A 20,313-nucleotide genomic window follows, 5' to 3' on the forward strand; every position below is an offset into this window, starting at 1 on the left:
GGATTTATTCCTGGACTGCAAGGATCATTCAATACTCATAAATTAATCAATGTGAGACACCACATTAATAAAAGAAATAATAAGAACCATATGATCCTTTCAATAGTACAGGAAAAGCATTTGACAAAATACTACATACATTCATGATAAAAAAAACCTCAAAAAAGTCAGAGTAGAGGGAACATAACATAATAAAGGTCATATATGAACAACTGAGAGCTCTTCCTCTATGGTCAGGAACAAGACAGGGATGTCTACTCTTACCACTGTTATTTAACATGTTACTAAAAGTCCTAGCCACAGCAATCAGACAACAAAAAGAAATAAAAAAGCATCCCACTTGGCAAAGAAGAATTCAAAATTTAACTACTTGCAGATGACATCATACTCTATACAGAAAACCTGAAAGACTCCAACAAAAAAATTGCTAGAATGCATACAGGACTTCAGTGAAGTCATGGGAAACAAAACCAATATACAGCAAATTGTTGCATTTCTATACACCAGTAATGAAGCACCAGAAAGAGAAATCAAGAAATCAACCCCACTCACAATTGCACCAAAAACCATAAGATGGCCAGGAGTAAACCTAACAAAAGAAGCAAAAGACCTGTACTCTGAAAACTATGAAACAGTGATGAAAGAAACCAAAGAGGACATAAAGAAATGGAAAAACATTCCATGCTCATGGGTTGGAAGAACAAACACTGTTAAAATGTCTATACTAGGCAAAGGAATCTACACATTGAATATAATCTTTATTGAAATACCAACATTTTTCAAAGAGGGAGAATAAACAATCCTAAAATTTGTATGGAACCCCAAAAGACCCCGAATAGCCAAAGCAATCTTGAAAAAGGAAAGCAAAGCTGGAGGCATCACAATTTCAGACTTCAAGTCATATGACAAAGCTGTAGGGATCAAGACAGTATGGTACTGGCACAAAAACAGACACAGATCAATGGGACAAAATAGAAAACCCCGAACTGAACCCACAACTACAAAGTCAACTAATCTTTGACAAAGCAGGGAAGAATATCTAATGGTCAAAAAGACTGTCTCTTCAACAAATGGGGTTGCAAAAACTGGGCAACATGCAGAAGAATGAAACTGTACCACTTACTTCCACCACATACAAAAATAAATTCAAAATGGATTAAAGACCTAATTGTGAGGCAGGCAACCTCTCAAATCCTAGAGGAGAACACAGGCAGTCATCTCTTTGACAGCAGCTGTAGTAACTTCTTACTTAAATAAGTCTCCTGGGGCAAGGGAAACAAAAGAAAAAAAAAAAAAACAATTGGGATGTCATCAAAATAAAAAGCTCCTACACAGTGAAGGAAATAAGCAACAAAAGTAAAAGGCAACCTAGGGAATGGGAGAAGATATCTGCAAATGGTGTACCTGATAAAGGGTTAGTATCTAAAATATATAAAGTACTTATAGGGGCACCTGGGTGGCTCAGTGGGTTAAGCCTCTGCCTTTGGCTCAGGTCATGGTCTCAGGATCCTGGAATCGAGCCCCATATCAGGCTCTCTGCTCTGCAAGGATCCTGTTTCCCCCTCTGTCTCTGCCTGCCTCTCCGCCTACTTGTGATCTCTCTCTCTGTGTAAAATAAATAAATAAACTCTTTAAAAAATAAAAAAGAACTTGAGGGTGCCTGGGTGGCTCAGTGGGTTAAGCCTCTGCCTTCAGCTCAGTTCATGATCTCAGGGTCCTGGGATAGAGCCCCTGCATTGGGCTCTCTGCTCAGCAGGAAGCCTGCTTCCCCCCTCTCTCTGCCTGCCTCTCTGCCTTCTTGTGATTTCTCTGTCAAATAAATAAAAATATTTTTAAAAAAGAACTTATAAACCTAAATACCAAAAAAACAAATAATCCAGTTAAAAAATGAGCAGAAAACACGAATAGCCTTTTTTTTTAATAAATAGACATTTTTGCAAAGACGACATAGAGATGGCCAACAGACACCCTGAAAAGATGCTCAACATCACTGATCATCAGGGAAATACAAATCAAAAACCACAATGAGCAATGACCTCACACCACTCAGAATGGCTAAAATTAACAACACAGGAAACAACAGATGTTGGTGAGGCTGCATAGAAAGGGGAGCCCTCTCACACTGCTGGTGGGAATGCAAAGTGGTGCAGCCAGTCTGGAAAACAGTATGGAGGCTCCTCAAAAACTTAAAAATAGAACTACCCTACGATTCAGCAATTACACTACTAGGTATTTACACAAAGGATACAAAAATAGTAATTCAAAGCGATACATGAACCTTGATGTTTAATAGCTGCATTATCTACAGGAGCCAAATTATGGAAACACAAGTATCCACTGAATGATGAATGGGTAATATATATATATACATATATATGTAGATATATTATAATATATTCTCAGGTACAAAATATTAAACATTATAAAAATATTTATCAGCCAAAAAAAAATTTATCAGCTATAAAAAGAATTTGGAAGGACAAGGATAGAGTCAAGAGTACTATGCTAAGTGAAATCAGTCAGATACCATATGATTTCACTCATATGTGGAATTTAAGAAACAAACAAATATGGGGGTAAAAAGGAGAGGAAAACCAAGAAACAGAATCTTAACTATTAAGAATAAACTGATAAACTGTTTGAAAATAAACCAGAGGGATAATGGGTGGAGCAATAGGTTAAATAGCTGATGGGGATTAAGGAAGGCACTTGGCATGAGAGCAGGGTGTTGGCAAGTAAGTGCTGAATCACTAAATTCTATACCTGAAACTAATATTACACGGAATGTTAAGTAATTGGAATTTAAGCAAAAATTTGGGAGAAAAATGAACAAATAAAAGTACCAATTACAATATAATTTGATGGGCAATAACATGCAATTTGAAAACTACAATCAATTCCTCCTTCAGGAAGCAAGTACTCTCTCACCAAAAAGCAATGAACCAACCAACCAAATGTATACGGTAAGGCACAGAGCAGTAACTCATAAGAAGTTTATTTTACTACATCAGGCTGTTGTTTATAATAACCCTTACCCAGGAATGCCCAATACCCAGTAACATCTCAAGTAACACCTCTTACCTCAGCCTGACAAAATCCAGTCAAGAGCTAAAATCGTTTCTTCCTGTGGAGCGATGCTCTTTGAAGGCCCTATTCCTAGTATACCTAATCGAGATAGTTCCTGCAAGAGCTCTTACAGCCAAAGCCTCTTGCTTATCTTATTTTCTGCCCCCAGGAACCTTCTTCCCAGTAGCCAAAAGAACTCATATTCCCCTTTTAAGGCCCATTTTCCACCTCTCACTGGAACCAAGCTAGTTCTTATTTCAAACCTCCAACACATTTCCCACAGGACAATTTTACAAACAGTGGTAAGGCTCTGCATCATTCTAACTCCCTATTGTGTCTTGGTCTAAAAATGTAACTCTCAGTAACTGTGAGAAAGCACATTCAGAGTCTCAAACAAATAATCCTCATACTTTTGAATGATACTTCAGAGGTTAACAATTGCCCATGAAACAAGACAAGTAAAAGACAGATACTTAAAAAGACTCCACAGTATTTAATAGTGCACGTAATCTTTAATTTTACCAGGATTCAACACACACAAAAACTGATGGAAATTACTTTCTTTGACATTAAAGTTAACACATTCTCACTCACATTTTCTTTAAGGATTCCAACACATTTTCAAAAAAGATATTCTACAATGAAAACATCCTTAGTCTTAAAAACTATCATGACTGGGGCTGCAAAGTTCATGCCAAAGTGTTAACATTTCCAAAGCCAATATCAACAAACACATAATTAAAAGTCAGTTGGAGAAAGACAAATCTATGATTTCACTCACATATGGAATTTAAGAAACAAAACAAATGAACATAGGGGAAGGGAAGGGAAAGTAAAATAAGACGAAATCACACAGGGAGACAAACCATAAGAGACTCTAAACTATAGGAAACAAACTGAGGGTTGCTGGAGGGGAGGCGGATAGGGGGATGGGGTAACTGGGTGATGGGCGATTAAAATGGAAGGCAGTTGACGTAAGGTACACTATTATATGCAATGATGAATCACTAAATTCTAACTATGAAATTAATAATACACCAAATGTTAATTGAGTTGGATTGAAATTAAAATTTTTTTTTTAAAAAGTAAGTAAGTCTGGGAGGGGGCGCCTGGGTGGCTCAGTTGGTTGAACGTCTGCCTCTTGGTTTTGGCTCAGGTCACGATCTCTGGGTCACGAGATAGCTCCGAGCCGCTCTGTGCTCAGCAGGAAATCTACTTGAGATTTGCTCGCTCTGCCCCATTGTGGCTTGTGCTCAAGTGTGCTCTCTCTCTCTCTCAAATAAACCTTTAAAAAAACTTTAAAAATATAGTCTGAGCAGTAAAACTGTTTCCTTCTTGTGAAAAGAAAACTTATAAACTAATAACAGAAAAAACCTCTTTTACGTGTAAAACAGGTCTGTTCATATGTAGTTTAAGTAAGTCACTTGAAGCATCATAGTCAAATCTCGTTGATCATAACTGTTTCAGACGAAGGCAGCAGCAATATCATGTTCACCACATTAACTGTCACCATTTGTTTTACAAGATTTAAGAATTTCCATTTGAGTATTTTTCTGAATTGATGAGTTAGAGAGACACATTGTTAAATCTCTCTAATACCTAAAATATACTGCAAATAATAAAACACCCTATGTGGTAATTATGATTCAAAACATTTCTCCATTCAAATTTAACAAAAATAATAAAATAGGAAGCATGTAAAAGACTCTCCATATCTCACCCCATCCTTATATACAAGCATGTAACTGTTTTTATATACCAGATACGTGAAACTATATGTCAACCAATTACATATGTGAATAAAATTCATCTCCCACCGAATGGTCTTGCTAGAAAATTCTTGCAAGTATGAAACATCCCTATATTCCAAGAAGAAATTTAGCTTTCTTCACTTATCCTGTTCTTAAGAGATGTAGAATATTAAAATACATTTTGGAACTGCTTAGTTTTCTAGTAAAATATTTACTACAGTGGAGTGGATTCAACTTTAGACTCCTTCTGAATTTTTTCTATTACATTTCTTATTAAATGTTATCCTGGCATGGAATTTTAACCCCAATTTAGTTGAACACTGAAAAGAAAAAAGAATGTTTTTTTAAAGATGGAGCAAGTACTTGAACACAAATTAGCATCTTGAGAGATGGAGGTCTGTGATTGCCAGTCTTACCTCAAAATGCCAGTTTGGCATTCAGACTTTTTATGAGGTCTACTGTGGCCTCTTAAGCTCTTAAACTGTCCATCCATTAAGTTATCAAAAAAAGGATCTGACTTTCCCAAAAGGCTAATTTTTAGAGTTTAAATGTTGCCCACTTCTAACAACAACAGCAATAACACTAGAAACAGAATACCTGTGCACATCTAAGTTTTCACTGCACAGCTGACCTAAGTCCAACCAGAACAACCTCAGAAGAGCGGGAAGAGAGGAGAACCAAAATATTCTGGTTGAACCTCAAAGTCTTCCAAAGATTCATCTTGTAAGGGTAGGGTTTACTGTGTTTTCTTTTACCGACCGACGGGGGCGGGCGGGAACACCAGTTGGGGAAAGAAGAACAGAAGGAAGAGGGTGGAAGAATTGAGGGGACCCCAGAACATCACCTTAATGTCAACAAAGAAACCTGGGCGCCAGTTAATCTCCACTGGGGTTGTTACAAAACCCACAACATGTCATGGAGAAACTAGAAAACTAAGCAAGGAGCACACATCCCTATAAGCCAATGTCCCCAGAGTTACTGTCACCTAGGTGTGTTTTTGTTGCGCTAGGTTCCAAAAGCGCCCGGGTTCAACAGCTAGCTGGAGTCAGCCCTGTCCGCGAAAGTGGTCCAAGAGAGCAAACCTGGCGCAGCAGATAAAGGAATGTGCTGAGCACCGCGCAGCACCTGGCGCGTTCCCCTGTCTCACTTCAGGTCTCAGAGTGACTTTTATCACAGTTCCAGTGTGGCCCGAGAGGCAGAAGCTCCTTCTGAGACCGAGCCCGGGCCCAGGCGGCTCCGACTCCCCATGCCCCAGACCGCTGTCTCCCGAGCGAAAAACACAGTTGGGGCAGCGCGTGCTTCGCCGCCCGGCAGCCTCCGGGGAGCTGGCCTGGGCTCCCCGCCCGTCAGCCCCACGACCCTCTCCGTCCAGCCTCCAGCCAGGGTCCTGAGGGAAAGAGGGGAGTGGCTCCAGCACTCGGCCACCGCACTAACCTCGCCGCTCCTCGCGCCGCCTCGGAAAACCTCCATTTCTTGATTCCAGAGCTCGTCCTGAGGCGAGAACGGTAGCATCGTCCCTTCAGGAGCACTTGAGCAGGAGCTGCCAGCCACTGGCGCAGCCGTGCATCCCGTTCTTGGAGCTGGCCAGCCGCCGCCACCACCCGCGGAACCCCCAGCCCCTCCTTCAGCAACAGCTGTCCTGGCTGCAGGATGCCCTCAGCGGCTGGGAGAGGAGGATCACCGCCGCGGGCATCTGCTCCCCTTAGACGAGAAAACTATGCTGCCGCTCAGAGGGCTCCGCACGGCTGGTGCTCACACTGCCGCCCGCGCGACTGTGGTTCGATATTGCCTCCGTCCCCCACCCGGTCTCCGAGGGCTCCCTCCGCGTACCCAGCTCCGTCAAAATGGCGGCAGCGGCGGCGTTACCTGAGTAGCGCTGGGAACCCCCCTCCCTGCCCCGCGGCGGCAGCACTGGAGCGTCACCCGAACGTCAATGGAGATTCCCCAACCTGGGTTGAAGGGAGGGGGTGGGGAAGAGCGGGGTGAACACGGAGAACCGCGTGGTTGGGGATTGTGTGAGAAAGGAGAAGAACGCGCACGGCGAGGGGGCGGGAGAAGAGTAGTAAAAGGCACTGCTTGCTCTGCGGTAAACCTGCCCACTACACGGAGCATGCGCGTCTCCTTCACACATGCTCAGCGGGCCCTCTCAAGTCTGCGAAGCCGGCTTGCAGGCGAGAAGATTCCCAAAACGAATGTGGCAACTGGGAGACGCTCTATAGCGTTGGAGGACTCAGTGTCAGGGGAGGACTCCAGGAATATCGGCTTGCAGGGCTCACAAAAGCAGGTGTTCTATACACCGAGCCACACCCATTTGTGTATAGTGAAGAGTAGTGGGCCGGGGATTTCAGTCCAGTGTACATTGGGTTTCTAAAAGCTGGAAGCAGGAAGAAAATGCATTTAAAACAAACTAGTACACCTGAACTCCCTAACTCTTCCAACCCCATCCCTCTCAGGGTTTCCAAAGTACTGGTGACATGCAGTGTTTCTAGACTTCATAAATGTTTATTCTACATTCTTCTTAGCTTACAAACATGCATACAACTCTCTCATTTAAAAAAATCAAAAACCTTCCCTCAACTTAAGGATTTTAATAAATTTCTGTTTCTCAGTTCTTTCAGTTAACATGTCCCTTGATGTCTATCTCAAATATTTTATTTATTTATTTATTTGACAGAGAGACACAGCGAGAGAGGGAACACAAGCAGGGGGAGTAGGAGAGAGATAATTGGGCTTCCTGCTGAGCAGGGAGCTCGTGTGGGGCTCGATCCCAGGATCCTGGGATCATGACCTGAGCTGAAGGCAGACGCTTAACAACTGAGCCACCCAAGCGCCCCATTCCCAAATATTTTTTAAATGTCTGCTTTATCCCCCCCTCCACTGTCATTGCCTCAGTTTACCCCATAGAATATGAGCTAGTGATACTAACGATTCCTCTTATTTTGTCTTTCTCACTCTAAATTTATACTCTTTCTCCAGACCATCTTCCTCTCTGGCAGCCCAGGAATTAAAATTCCTCAATGATACTCCATCATCTCTACTAAAATATCCATACTTTTTAGCTTTGAATGCAAATGTTCTCACCAACTGGCCTCTATCTTTCCAGTTTCATCACCACCTCATATTCCAGTAAAATCTATGCACATCTTATTGTATCTTCCCTATCCTACTCTTCCTAAGCAACTTATTTTTAATAGCGGTCATTAATAACAACTATTATTTACTGAGAGCCCACTATGCTCCAATAATATGCTCTTCATGAATTCATTTAGCCCTTATAACAATTTGTAAAAATTTATATTATCTGTATTTTGCAGATGAGGAAACTGACCCTAGAAAAGGTTCAATGATTTTACCAAGATCTCACAGATATTAAATGGAAATTCTAGAATTAAAACTACTTCCGCCTGATGCCAAAACTTCTAACCCACTGTTCTGTGAAAGCCCTCTGATATTACCCTCCCTTCTCCATACCCTCCTTACACTCATCTCTGGGGAAAATTAGCCACCCATTTCTCTTTACTTCCATAAAGTATTTTCCATATCCTTATTTCAACACTTCTTTAATTTTCTTTACTAACAAACTTTGAGATTTTGATGTTAGTGAATTAGCTTATTAAGCTCTACACACAGCATATGTCTGGTGCTCAATACGTTGGATGGACAAAAAATATTTTTCTACTCTATCCAGACACTGTGTTAAAGCTGTGGGCTAGTATAAAAATGTATGACAGTACTTAACTCTGCAGACTTTAATGCTTATTTGCTCTGTGTTGATTCCCTTTATCAAAGGCATAGTGTCTGATATTAAGCTACTAGTGACCAGGACCTAATATACACAATTTTTTTTCATTTTTGGGTTTTTTTTAAATTTTTTAATTGATTTTCAGCGTAACAGTATTCATTGTTTTTGCACCACACCCAGTGCTCCATGCAATCCGTGCCCTCTCCAATATATACAATTTTGACAAGCTCAGAGGTCCTTAGATTCTTGGTGAAAAAGTTGATGACTTTCTTCAGCACAAAGACAGGTATTAAGGAAGACAAGTTTCAGTCTTCTGCAAAATATACATAGCAGAGATTCTTGCTTTCTCTTTAGTCTTTAGGAAATTTTTAGCCTGAAATTTTCTGTATGCCTATGTATCTCTGGATTTCCAATTATTGGAGCATGACATTAGAAGTTTACACAAGATTTAGTAATATTTTGGTGGCTCTGGAGCTGGGATGTACTATACTCAGTTTCTACATAATACATTGTTCATTACAAAAAGTAATGAGTTGGGTTCCACCACCATTAGGAACATGTGTCCTGAGTATTTTCAGGACTAAGGAGAAAGTACACTTAAACGTTCAAAGTGATTTATTTACCCTGTGATAAATGACATACATTAGATTACCAGGGTTAAATGTGAAAATAAATGGTCATGTAATTTAACTGAATAAAGTTAACTGACCCATATGGAGATAAAAACCTTCTTGACCCCACTAAAGGGGTGTAAAATATGAACTAAGATCCTTTGATCAGCAGATCACAGACCACCCACAGATTCTACACTATGGTTTTGATTTCTAAACTGTAGCATTTACAAAGTAATGCTTATATAGGGTATAATTATGGAAAGAGCCACTTAATCACTCAGTATTCTCTTCTTATTTGCCAAAGTTCATAACCCAAATAGCTGGAAAATGGTGAGCCAACAAAGAACATAAAAGCACTATCAGGAAAATATTCAAACATTTTATTTTGAAGGTATTCAGACATAAATTATAAAAATGGAGTCATGTACACAAATAGGAAAGTTTACAGTGTTTAACTTTTAATAAATACTTATAATCTTTAGATGATTTCTTAGGAGTGCCAGAGAACTTTCATTCTCTATAAATAATAAATAACCTAAGGCCTTCTAGAAATCGATTTCAAAAGGGAAGCAAATCATACTTATCAAATGTAAACTCATTATTCTCTTTTAGTTGAAATTAATGGGATTAAATGATAAATATGATCATAGTTTAATAGTTGTTCTTCTTTGGACAGTAACAAATTTTATAGTACATGAAAAGTGAAATCCCTTAATAATACTAGAGATTAGGAAGAGTAGTAACCATCATTTGTAGTCTAACTCAAGATATTTATGAAAGGTATTTACACTTCATGATTTAGCTTCAGCTCATTAAATTGTTATAATGGTATAGGTTACAAACTCATTCCACTGTATCACATATAAGGAAAATATCAAGCAGTAAAATTTATTTTCTTTTTATTTCTAAATCTCTTCAAACATGTCAACATATTTGGTAATAATGCTATTTTCTTGGTGGGGGGGACCATTGATCTTACTAGTGGGTTTGCCAAGATGATGGAATGACAGGAAATGTCGGGGACTGCCTCCGGCCGGGAAAATCCCCGCCATTACAAGAAGGTGCTTGGCTCACTGCTAGCAAAATACGCTGCAAGTATACAATGAACTTTCTGGTGAAGCCCGCCTAAAGGAGGACATAGTTATTGGCTGTATCAAATTTAATCAGCATAGTAACAGGACTCTCATTGGCTCTCCCCATTGCTTGACCCCTATTGGTCACCCTGATGTATATAAGCTAAGGAAGTTGATTAAATAAACGGAAATGAAGCATTAACACCATACCAGGCTCATTGTCATCCTTGCGGGCCGAGGGTGACAAGGAAATGAATTCCAAGGTTGATGTAAATAAATATTATAACCAATCATAGTTGACAAAATGGATACATTTTTATAAGCCAAAGGAATATGCCACTTGTAAAGGCAATCTGGCTGCTAATGTCCTTCACAGCATTGTTCACAAAAGTCAAGTTAGCTGATTTGACAAGTTATTTGATGTTTCTTCACTAACTCCCAATTTTCCACTGGGTCCCTAACAAATCTTGGAACCTTGCTGAAGAGAGTTCCTTCTGAGATAGGGTGAGCGTTCACAGATTAAGTATATGGGAGTAGCTACATGACCCATACAAACTTCAAACATGCACACATGCTCATAAATCTGTAAAGCAATTAAAATATATAAATGTGTGCAGCTACCAATTTAATTACCTTCAGAATGTCCTTTGCATATAATTCACAAAATTGTTTTCACCTACAATAAAATATGTGAAGTAATGATAAAAGGTTTCCCTTGGCCTATCCATACCTGCTTACTAGATTCTCCATGTATTTAAGGTTTCTAAATAAAATTTATATTAAGATGAACCAAATAATTTTAAGCTTACCATCATAGTCTTATTAACAGCACAGTCTTGAGTCACTGGTAAGTATGCATCAGAATTTTCTTCAGGGCTTTGTCAAAACACAGATTGCTGACCTCCAGTGTTTCTAACTCAATAAATTGGGAGTAGGAAACTGAGTGTTTGCATTTCTACCAAGTTCCCAGGTATTCTTCTGATGATGTTTTGGGGACTGCACTTTGAGAACAACTGCTTTTTAATTTACAATTAGCCAAAGTAAGAGACAGATATTTTGGAGTAATTTTGTCCAAAAAGCCTAAATGATTAATTTGAATTTCAGAACTTCTGAACTCATATGGCATATGAATAGAGACTTGGAAAGTAAATGTAAATTTAAATTTAATGTAAATGTAAATTTAATGTAAATTTCCAAAGGAGAACCTATAGAAGTTACAAACCTTATTGAGACATTTTAAGACCATATAAAAACATTTAGCATGTTAATAACAGTGTACAGAGTTGACTATAATAAAAAGTGGCTTTTGTCTGATGTCCTGTTTTAGGTAGTCAAGTGGGAAAATGGGCAAATTTTAAGGTGGCTACCGAAGAAAAGGATCCAGCCAACTTCAGTAGATGTGATGTAGTACCCTGGATAGCTCCTTGGAAGAGTTGCTGGTTTGAGTCTAAGCCTAATCTTACCTAAGTAAGCCTCTTTTCTACTTAGCACCCCACTTCTTGTTAGAATTCTGAATGTTCAAGGAGGCCATATATTTGAATAGTGTTTAGTCCCTAGGAACTAGAGGGTGGAGGATTGTTTAAATTTCCTAAGTAATATTTGGCCTCCCTATAAGATGAAGTAACAAGAGAGCCATAATCCCAAGGAGGTCTATGTAAGGGTCTAGACATATGTAGATAAAACAAAACAGTTCAAACTAAGAATTGGGTTTCATCCTGAAATTAAGAATCATTTTCATTATTTCCTTCCTGTTTTTAGTGAGTCAGAGTTCATTTCACTCCTAAATTATTTATTGAACTGACCTAAAATGTAGTCTCAACAGGTTTTCAAAGTGAACACAATACAAAATGATCTTACAACTTCATAACATGTTCCTAGAAAACACAGCCTATATAAACACTGAAAGTTCTTAAAGGCAACACAGCATCTACCTAACTTCTCTGCTTTTTACAACTTTTAGTATATTTAAATAGAAATTTAATTAAAGCAAGATTAAAACCTATTTTATTTTTTTATTTTTTTTAAAGATTTTATTTATTTATCAGAGAGAGAGAGAGGGAGGGAGAGTGAGCACAGGCAGACAGAATGGCAGGCAGAGGCAGAGAGAGAAGCAGGCTCCCTGATGAGCAAGGAGCCCGAAGCGGGACTCGATCCCAGGATGCTGGGATCATGACCTGAGATGAAAGCAGCTGCTTAACCAACTGAACCACCCAGCCGTCCCTAAAACCTATTTTAAACAAAAGATTGTGCATGCTTAATGTGTGCAATATGATTTGGTATATATACATATATATGTGTGTGTATATATATGTATATATATATATATATATATATATATATATACATAAAGGATTACTATAGTCAAGCTGATTAACGTATCATTTCCTCACAGTTACCAATTTTTTGTGTTATGAGAGCACCTGAAATGTATTCTCTTGGCAAATTTCCAGTATTAAATATAGTATTATTAACAACAATATAATTATTGTATTACTAACAACCATATATAGTATATATGCAATATAGTATTATTAACTATATTAACCAATATAGTATTATATAACAATTTTATGAATTAGCATAATAGTCATCATGCTGTAGATAATTTCTAGATTTATGCATCCTATATAACTGTAACTTTGCATACTTCATTCAGTATCTCCCTATTTCTTTTGCCTCCTTGTCCTTGGTAACTACCATTCTACTTTCTACTTCTTTGTATTAGACTTTTTAGATTCCACATGTAAGAACACCCAGTATTTTTCTTTTGTGTCTGGCTTATTTCACTTAGCACAATTTCCTCCAACTTCATCTATGTCAAAACAAATAGCAGGATTTCCTTCTTTTTCATAATTAGATAATATTTAAAATATCCCATTTTCTTTATTCATTCACTGATTGACAGGCTATTTCTATGTCTTGGTTATTATGAATAATGCTCCAACGAATATGGGAATGCAGATATATCTTCAAAGTACTGAATTCATTTCTTTTGGGTATATATCCTGAAAAGAAATTGCTGGATCATGTGGTAGTTCTATTTTTAGAACTCTATGCTTATTTGAAGGTCCATCAGTGGTATTTCTTATCTTATGAATTTTAAGTCCATTTAAAGAAAATAAGTAAAAGTCTTACTTAAACAGATAATATTCAAACTGACTCTAATACAATATCCTAAAAACACCTTTGTTATATATATCCTATGACATTTAAATGAGAAAAACATATTAAAAACACAAATACTATAAATTAAATCAGGGGGAGATTTTTCAACCTCATATATATCCTCATATATATCCTCCCCTTCACTGTTCTTCAAGCAAATTTATGACTTAAAAAGATATTAATCAAAGTTCCATTTCAATCTAGGTTATAGAAAAGATGGAAATAGCATCACTTCTACCCTAACAACAACAAAAAAAGGCAAATAAGCAACAAAATCATAACATTTCTTGAACCCATAAGAGTTGATGTCAAAGGGCAGCAGAATAGCCTCAAATACAAAGACAAAACTTCCAAAGACAGACAGAATACAAATTGGTTCACCTATAGCAGAACACCAGGGTACAAGACATAAGGTGCAATAAAGCAGTAAGGAGAATTGAGATAAATATTTTAATGAATTGCCTAAAACCAAATGTGGAATAGCATGACATCATAGAACTTCGTGGAGTTGCAAAGACAAGGGAAGTTGGCATCCACTCTCAGGCTTTTCTTCACAGACTTACATCTGGTGATCATGGAAAGATGGATGGCAGGGCAAAATATCAGATAAAGCCTCCCTAAACATCACAGGCCTGGAAGAAGAGGACAGCCATTGTTGCAGGAAAAGCAAAACACTGCACAAATGTCACTGATTGGAGGCGGGGGAATAGGGTAGCACACATGGTTGACTCTAAGGAAACTTGTGAACACCCACTGCTTCCAAGGAAGGGTAAAAGAAAAAAAAATATCTCTGTTTCTTAGGAGAGGGAAAGAAAACCATTCTAGACACAGATAATTAGAGCCTTCTTACCAATGGGAATGGGTGAAAAAATTCCCTCAAAGGCTCACAAAGATATAAGGTAAAATTTGAGTGCCACATAGAGGAGAGGCAGTAATACTGAGAAAACATTCTGGAAAACCAGAGACACAGACTACCTAAAACTGAAGCTGAATTGGGACAGCAGAGAAACATCCTTGTCACACTACCCTGCTAGCATGTACTAAATAAAAAGCAACAGCAAAGTAATTGATCGTAAATCTTATTATACAATGAAAAACTATAGGGGCGCCTGGGTGGTCTTGATTTTGGCTCAAGTCACAATCTCAGGATTATGGAATTGAGCCCCCATATCCAGGGCAGAATCTGCTTGAGCTACTCTCTCTCTCTCTCCTCTTTGCCTGTCACCCTGCTCACTATCTCTCTCTTTCTCTAAGTAAATAAAAACTTTAAAAATAAAATACAATGAAAAACTGTAAAACTTTAAAAAGTAGACAGGAAAAATCTTTGACTTAGCATCACAAGTCTTAGGTGAAGATTTCTTAAGTATGAAACCAAAGCCATGATCCATGCAATTTTGAATTGATAAATTAGATCTCATCAAAATTAAAATATTTTGTTCTGCAAAGATCCTATCACAAGTATGAAAATATAAACTAGAATTGGGGAAAATATCTGGAAATCACATATATGACAGAGGCCTTGTACCCAGAATATGTAAAGAATTTCGTATATTCAACAAAAAACAAGGATCCAATTAGTAATTAATACAGTTTTGTAATATAGCTTAAAGTCCAGAACTGTGGTGCCTCTTTGCTTTTCTTTTTCAAGACTGCTTTGGAAATTCATGGCCTTTTTTTGTTCTCTATAAATTTAAGAATTTTTATTTTAGTTCTGTGAAAAACGCTGTTAGTACTTCAATAGGGATTGCATTATATGTGTGGATTGCTTTGGGCAATACAGACATTTTAAAAATATTTGTTCTTCCCTGCCTGTGGATGCCGCCAAGTAAGCATCGTTAAAGTCTCCCCTCCCACCGCCGTCATGTCTAAGTCAGAGTCTCCCAAAGAGCCTGAACAGCTGCGGAAGCTCTTCATCGGAGGTCTGAGCTTTGAAACAACCGATGAGAGTCTGAGGAGCCATTTTGAGCAATGGGGAACACTTACGGACTGTGTGGTAATGAGAGATCCGAACACCAAGCGCTCCAGAGGCTTTGGGTTTGTCACATATGCCACTGTGGAGGAGGTGGATGCAGCCATGAATGCAAGGCCACACAAGGTGGATGGAAGAGTTGTGGAACCAAAGAGGGCTGTCTCAAGAGAAGATTCTCAAATACCTGGTGCCCACTTAACTGTGAAAAAGATTTTTGTTGGTGGCATTAAAGAAGACACTGAAGAACATCATCTAAGAGATTATTTCGAACAGTATGGGAAAACCGAAGTGATTGAGATCATGACTGACCGAGGCAGTGGCAAAAAGAGGGGTTTTGCTTTTGTAACATTTGATGACCATGATTCTGTAGACAAGATTGTCATTCAAAAATACCATACTGTGAATGGCCACAACTGTGAAGTAAGGAAAGCGCTCTCTAAGCAAGAGATGGCTAGTGCTTCATCCAGCCAAAGAGGTCGAAGTGGTTCTGGAAACTTTGGTGGTGGTCGTGGAGGTGGTTTTGGTGGGAATGACAACTTTGTTCGTGGAGGAAACTTCAGTGGTCGAGGTGGCTTTGATGGCAGTCGAGGTGGTGGTGGATATGGTGGCAGTGGGGATGGCTATAACGGATTTGGTAATGATGGAAGCAACTTTGGAGGTGGCGGAAGCTATAATAATTTTGGCAATTACAACAATCAATCCTCAAATTTTGGACCCATGAAAGGAGGCAATTTTGGAGGCAGGAGAGGAGAGCCAGAGAAGTGACAGGGAAGCTACAGGTTACAACAGATTTGTGAACTCAGCCAAGCACAGTGGTGGCAGGGCCTAGCTGCTACAAAGAAGACATGTTTTAGACAATACTCATGTGTATGGGGAAAAAAACTCGAGGACTGTATTTGTGACTAATTGTATAACAGGTTATTTTAGTTTCTGTTCTGTGGAAAGTTTAAAGCATTCCAACAAAGGGTTTTAATGTAGATTTTTTTTTTTTTGCACCCATGCTGTTGATTGCTAAATGTAATAGTCTGATCATGACACTGAATAAATGTGTCTTTTTTAAAAATGTGCTGTGTAAAGTTAGTCTACTCTGAAGCCATCTTGGTATACTACCCCAACAGTGTGAAGTTAGAATTCCTTCAGGGTGATGCCAGGTTCCATTTGAAATTTATTTGCAACCTGCTTGGGCACAGAAGCCATTGTCTCCACAAACCTTGGTGTAGTTGAACTGACAGTTAATGTGTTGTGACCTGGAGTTCATCATTAAAAGGTCACCCAAGCAAAGTCCTGGAGTTTATTTGGTTATTAATATGATTGTTGGCACATCCTATGCAATATATCTAAATTGAATTATGGTATCAGATAAAATTATAGATGGGACTAAAGCTTGTGTATCATCCATTATCATGTGTAATCAATAAATGATTTAATATTCTCTTGAAAAAAAAATATTTGTTCTTCCAATCCGTAAGCATAGAATGTTTTTCCAGTTCTTTATATCATCTTGAATTCCTTTCATCAGTCTTTTATAGTATTTAGAGTACAGATATTTAACCTCTTTGGTTAAGTTTGTGGATGGGACCAGAGAATATAATGGTAAGTGAAATAAGTCAGTCAGAGAAAGACAAGTTTCAAGTGATTTTACTCATGTGCAGAATTTAAGAAACAAAATGAACCAAAAAAAAAAAAAAGGAAAAAAACCAGACTCTTAATGTAGAAAACAGATGGTTACCAGAGGGGAGGTGGGTGAGAGGATGGATGAAATAGGTGAAGGGGATCAAGAGTGCATTTATCTTGATGAGCACAAAGACAAGGGAGTAATATATGGAAATATTAATCAATATATTGTATACCTAAAACTAATATAACACTATATATTAAATACACAGGAATTTAAAAAGATTCACTGATTGTAAAAAGTCTCCAAACTTGTGTGGGATGTTGATAGTAGGGAAAGCTGTACCTGTACAGGCAAGACATATACAGGAACTCCGTATTTCCTGTTTAATTATGCAGTAAACTTAAAACTGCTATAAAAAGTATTTTCTTTTCTTTTTTTATTTTTTAAATTAAATTAAATTTAATTTTTTCGTGTGTTCCAAAATATATCGATTATGCACCTCACCCAGTGCTCCATGCAATACATGCCCCCCTTAATACCCACCACCAGGCTCACCCAACCCTCCTTCCCCCCAAAACCCTGTGTGTTTCTCAGAGTCCACAGTCTCTCCTGCTTCATCTCCCCCTCTGATTTTCCCCAATTTACTTTTCCTTTCTCCCAATGTCCTCCATGTTATTCCTTGTGCTCTACAAGTAAGTGAGACCATATGATAATTAACTCTCTCTGCTTGACTCATTTCACTCAGCACAACCTCTGCCAGTCCTGTCCCTGTTGATACAAAAGTTGGGTCCCATCCTTTCTGATGGAGGCATAATACTGCATTGTGTATATGGACCATATCTTCTTTGTCCATTTGTCCATTGAAGGGCACCTTGGCTCTTTCCATAGTTTGGAGATATTGTGGCCATGCTGTTATGAACATTGGGGTACAGATGGCTTTTCTTTTCACTACATCCGTATCTTTGGGGTAAATACCCAGTAGTACATTTGCTGGGCTATAGGGTAGATCTATTTTTAATTTCTTAAGGAATGTCCACACTGTTTTCCAAAGGGGCTGCACCAACTTGCATTCCCACCAAAAGTGTAAGAGGGTTCAACCTTCCTCCACATCATCTCCAACACATGTTGTTTACGGTCTTGTTGATTTGGGCCATTCTAACTGGAGTAAGGTGGTATCTCAATGTGGTTTTGATTTGAATGTCCCTGATGGCTAGTGATGATGAACATTTTTTCATGTGTCTATTAGACATTTGTATGTCTTCTTTGGAGAAGTGTCTATTCATGTTTTCTGCCAATTTTTTAACATGATTATCTGTTTTGTGTGTGTTGAGTTTGAGGAGTTCTTTATAGATCTTAGATATCAGCCCTTTGTCTGTAATGTCATTTGCGAACATTTTCTTTCATTCCATGGGTTGCCTTTTTGTTTTGTTGACTGTTTCCTTTGCTGTGCAGCAGGTTTTGATCTTGATGAAGTCCCAAAAGTTCATTTTCACTTTTCTTTCCTTTGCCTTTGGAGACATATCTTGAAAGAAGTTGCTGTGGCTGATGTCGAAGAGGTTATTGCCTATGTTCTCCCCTAGGATTCTGATGGATTTCTATTTTATAATCCATTTTGAGTTCATCTTTGTGTATGGTGTAAGAGAGTGGTCGAGTTTCATTCTTCTACACATAGCTGTCCGATTTTCCCAGCACAGTTTATTGAAGAGACTGTTTTTTTCCCCCATTGGATATTTTTTCCTGCTTTGTCAAAAATTACTTGGCCATAGAGTTGAGGGTCCATATCTGAGATCTCTACTCTCTTCCACTGGTCTGTGTCTGTTTTTGTGCCAGTACCATGCTGTCTTGGTGATCACAGCTTTGTAGTAAAGCTTGAAATCAGGCAACATGATGCCCCCGGTTTTGTTTTTCTTTTTCAACATTTCCTTAGCAATTCGGGATCTCTTATGATTCCATACAAACTTTAGGATTCTTTGCTCCATCACTTTGAAAAATGCCGGTGGAATTTAGTCAGGATGGCATTGAAAATATAGATTGCTCTGGGCAGTACAGACATTTTAACAATGTTTATTCTTCTGATCCATGAACATGGAATGCTCTTCCATCTTTTTGTGTCATCTTCAATTTCTTTCATGAGTGTTCTCTGGTTCCTTGAGTACAGATCCTTTACCTCTTTGGTTAGGTTTATTCCCAGGTATCTTATGGTTCTTGGTGCTATAGTAAATGGAATGGATTCTCTAATTTCCCTTTCTATATTTTCATTGTTAGTGTATAAGAAAGCTACTGATTTCCGTGCACTGATTTTGTATCCTGCCATAGTACTGAATTGCTGTATGAGTTCTAGTAGTTTGGGGGTGGGGTCTTTTGGGTTTTCCATATAAAGTATCATAACATCTGCAAAGAGAGAGAGTTTGACTTCTTCTTTGCCAATTTCAATACTTTTTACTTGTTTTTGTTGTCTGATTGCTGTTGCTAGGACTTCTAGTACTATGTTGAACAACAGTGGTGAGAGGGGGCATCCTTGTCGTGTTCCTGATCTCAAAGGAACGGCTCTCAGCTTTTCCCCATTGAGAATGATATTTGATGTGGTTTTTCCATAGATAGATTTTATGAAGTTGAGGAATGTTCCCTCTACCCCTACACTTTGAAGTGTTTTAATCAGGAACAATGTTATATCTTGTCAAATGCTTTATCTGCATCAATTGAGAGAACCATGTAGTTCTTCTCTATTCTCTTACTGGCTCGTTCTATCACATTGATTTGTGAATGTTGAACCACCCTTGCATCCCATGGATAAATCTCACCTGGTCATGGTCGATAATCTTTTTAATGTACTTTTGGATCCTATTAGTTAGGATGTTGTTGAGAATCTTGGCATCTATATTCATCTGGGATATTGGTCTGAAATTCTCCTTTTTGGTGGGGTCTTTGCCTGGTTTGGGGATCAGGATAATGCTGGCTTCATAGAAAGAGTCTGGAAGTTTTCCTTCTGTTTCGATCTTTTGAAACAGCTTTAGGAGAATAGGTATTATTTCTTCTTTGAATGTTCGGTAGAATTCTCCATGCAATCTCTCAGGACCTGGGATCTTGTGTTTTGGGGTATTTTTGATCACTGCTTCAATCTCGTTACTAGACATTGGTTTATTCAGGTTGTCAATTTCTTCCTAATTCAGTTTTGGAAGTTTATAAGTTTCCAGGGATGTATACATTTTGTCTAGGTTGCTTAATTTACTTGCATATAACTGCTGATAATAATTTCTGGTGATTTTTTCTATTTCCTTGGTGTTAGTCATGAACTCTCCCTTTTCATTCATAATG

The 20,313-nt window shown here is 38.3% G+C and overlaps 2 protein-coding genes across 4 annotated transcripts in view; one reads left to right on the forward strand and one right to left on the reverse strand.

The window, feature by feature from the left end:
- Positions 1-7,007, reverse strand: part of RPS6KA6 (ribosomal protein S6 kinase A6) — a 195,891-nt gene extending 188,884 nt beyond the window's left edge. Inside the window, exons 1-2 of one of the 3 annotated variants that reach the window (XM_059157144.1) lie at positions 6,684-7,007; positions 6,252-6,308 (exon numbers count right to left, since the gene is read on the reverse strand). In XM_059157144.1, coding sequence (XP_059013127.1) covers positions 6,252-6,308; positions 6,684-6,929 — 303 coding nt within the window. In that variant the 5' untranslated portion in view covers positions 6,930-7,007. Of the gene's footprint in view, positions 1-4,588 lie in introns of all 3 variants that reach the window. The other 2 variants (XM_059157145.1, XM_059157146.1) reach the window with 2 other exon arrangements.
- Positions 7,008-15,230: 8,223 nt separating this feature from the next.
- LOC131821987 (heterogeneous nuclear ribonucleoprotein A1-like) lies at positions 15,231-16,349 on the forward strand. Its single transcript, XM_059158372.1, has one exon. It carries the CDS (start codon positions 15,273-15,275, stop codon positions 16,143-16,145), a length of 873 nt encoding a protein of 290 aa, XP_059014355.1. The 5' UTR covers positions 15,231-15,272; the 3' UTR covers positions 16,146-16,349.
- Positions 16,350-20,313: the final 3,964 nt, after the last annotated feature.

The sequence above is a fragment of the Mustela lutreola genome, chromosome X, assembly GCF_030435805.1.
Source record: "Mustela lutreola isolate mMusLut2 chromosome X, mMusLut2.pri, whole genome shotgun sequence".
Classification (NCBI taxonomy): Eukaryota; Metazoa; Chordata; class Mammalia; order Carnivora; family Mustelidae; genus Mustela; species Mustela lutreola.

What these genes read in the sequence shown, in the direction of transcription:
- LOC131821987 (XM_059158372.1), top strand. Translation starts at nt 15,273, where the DNA reads ATGTCTAAGTCAGAGTCTCCCAAAGAGCCTGAACAGCTGCGGAAGCTC.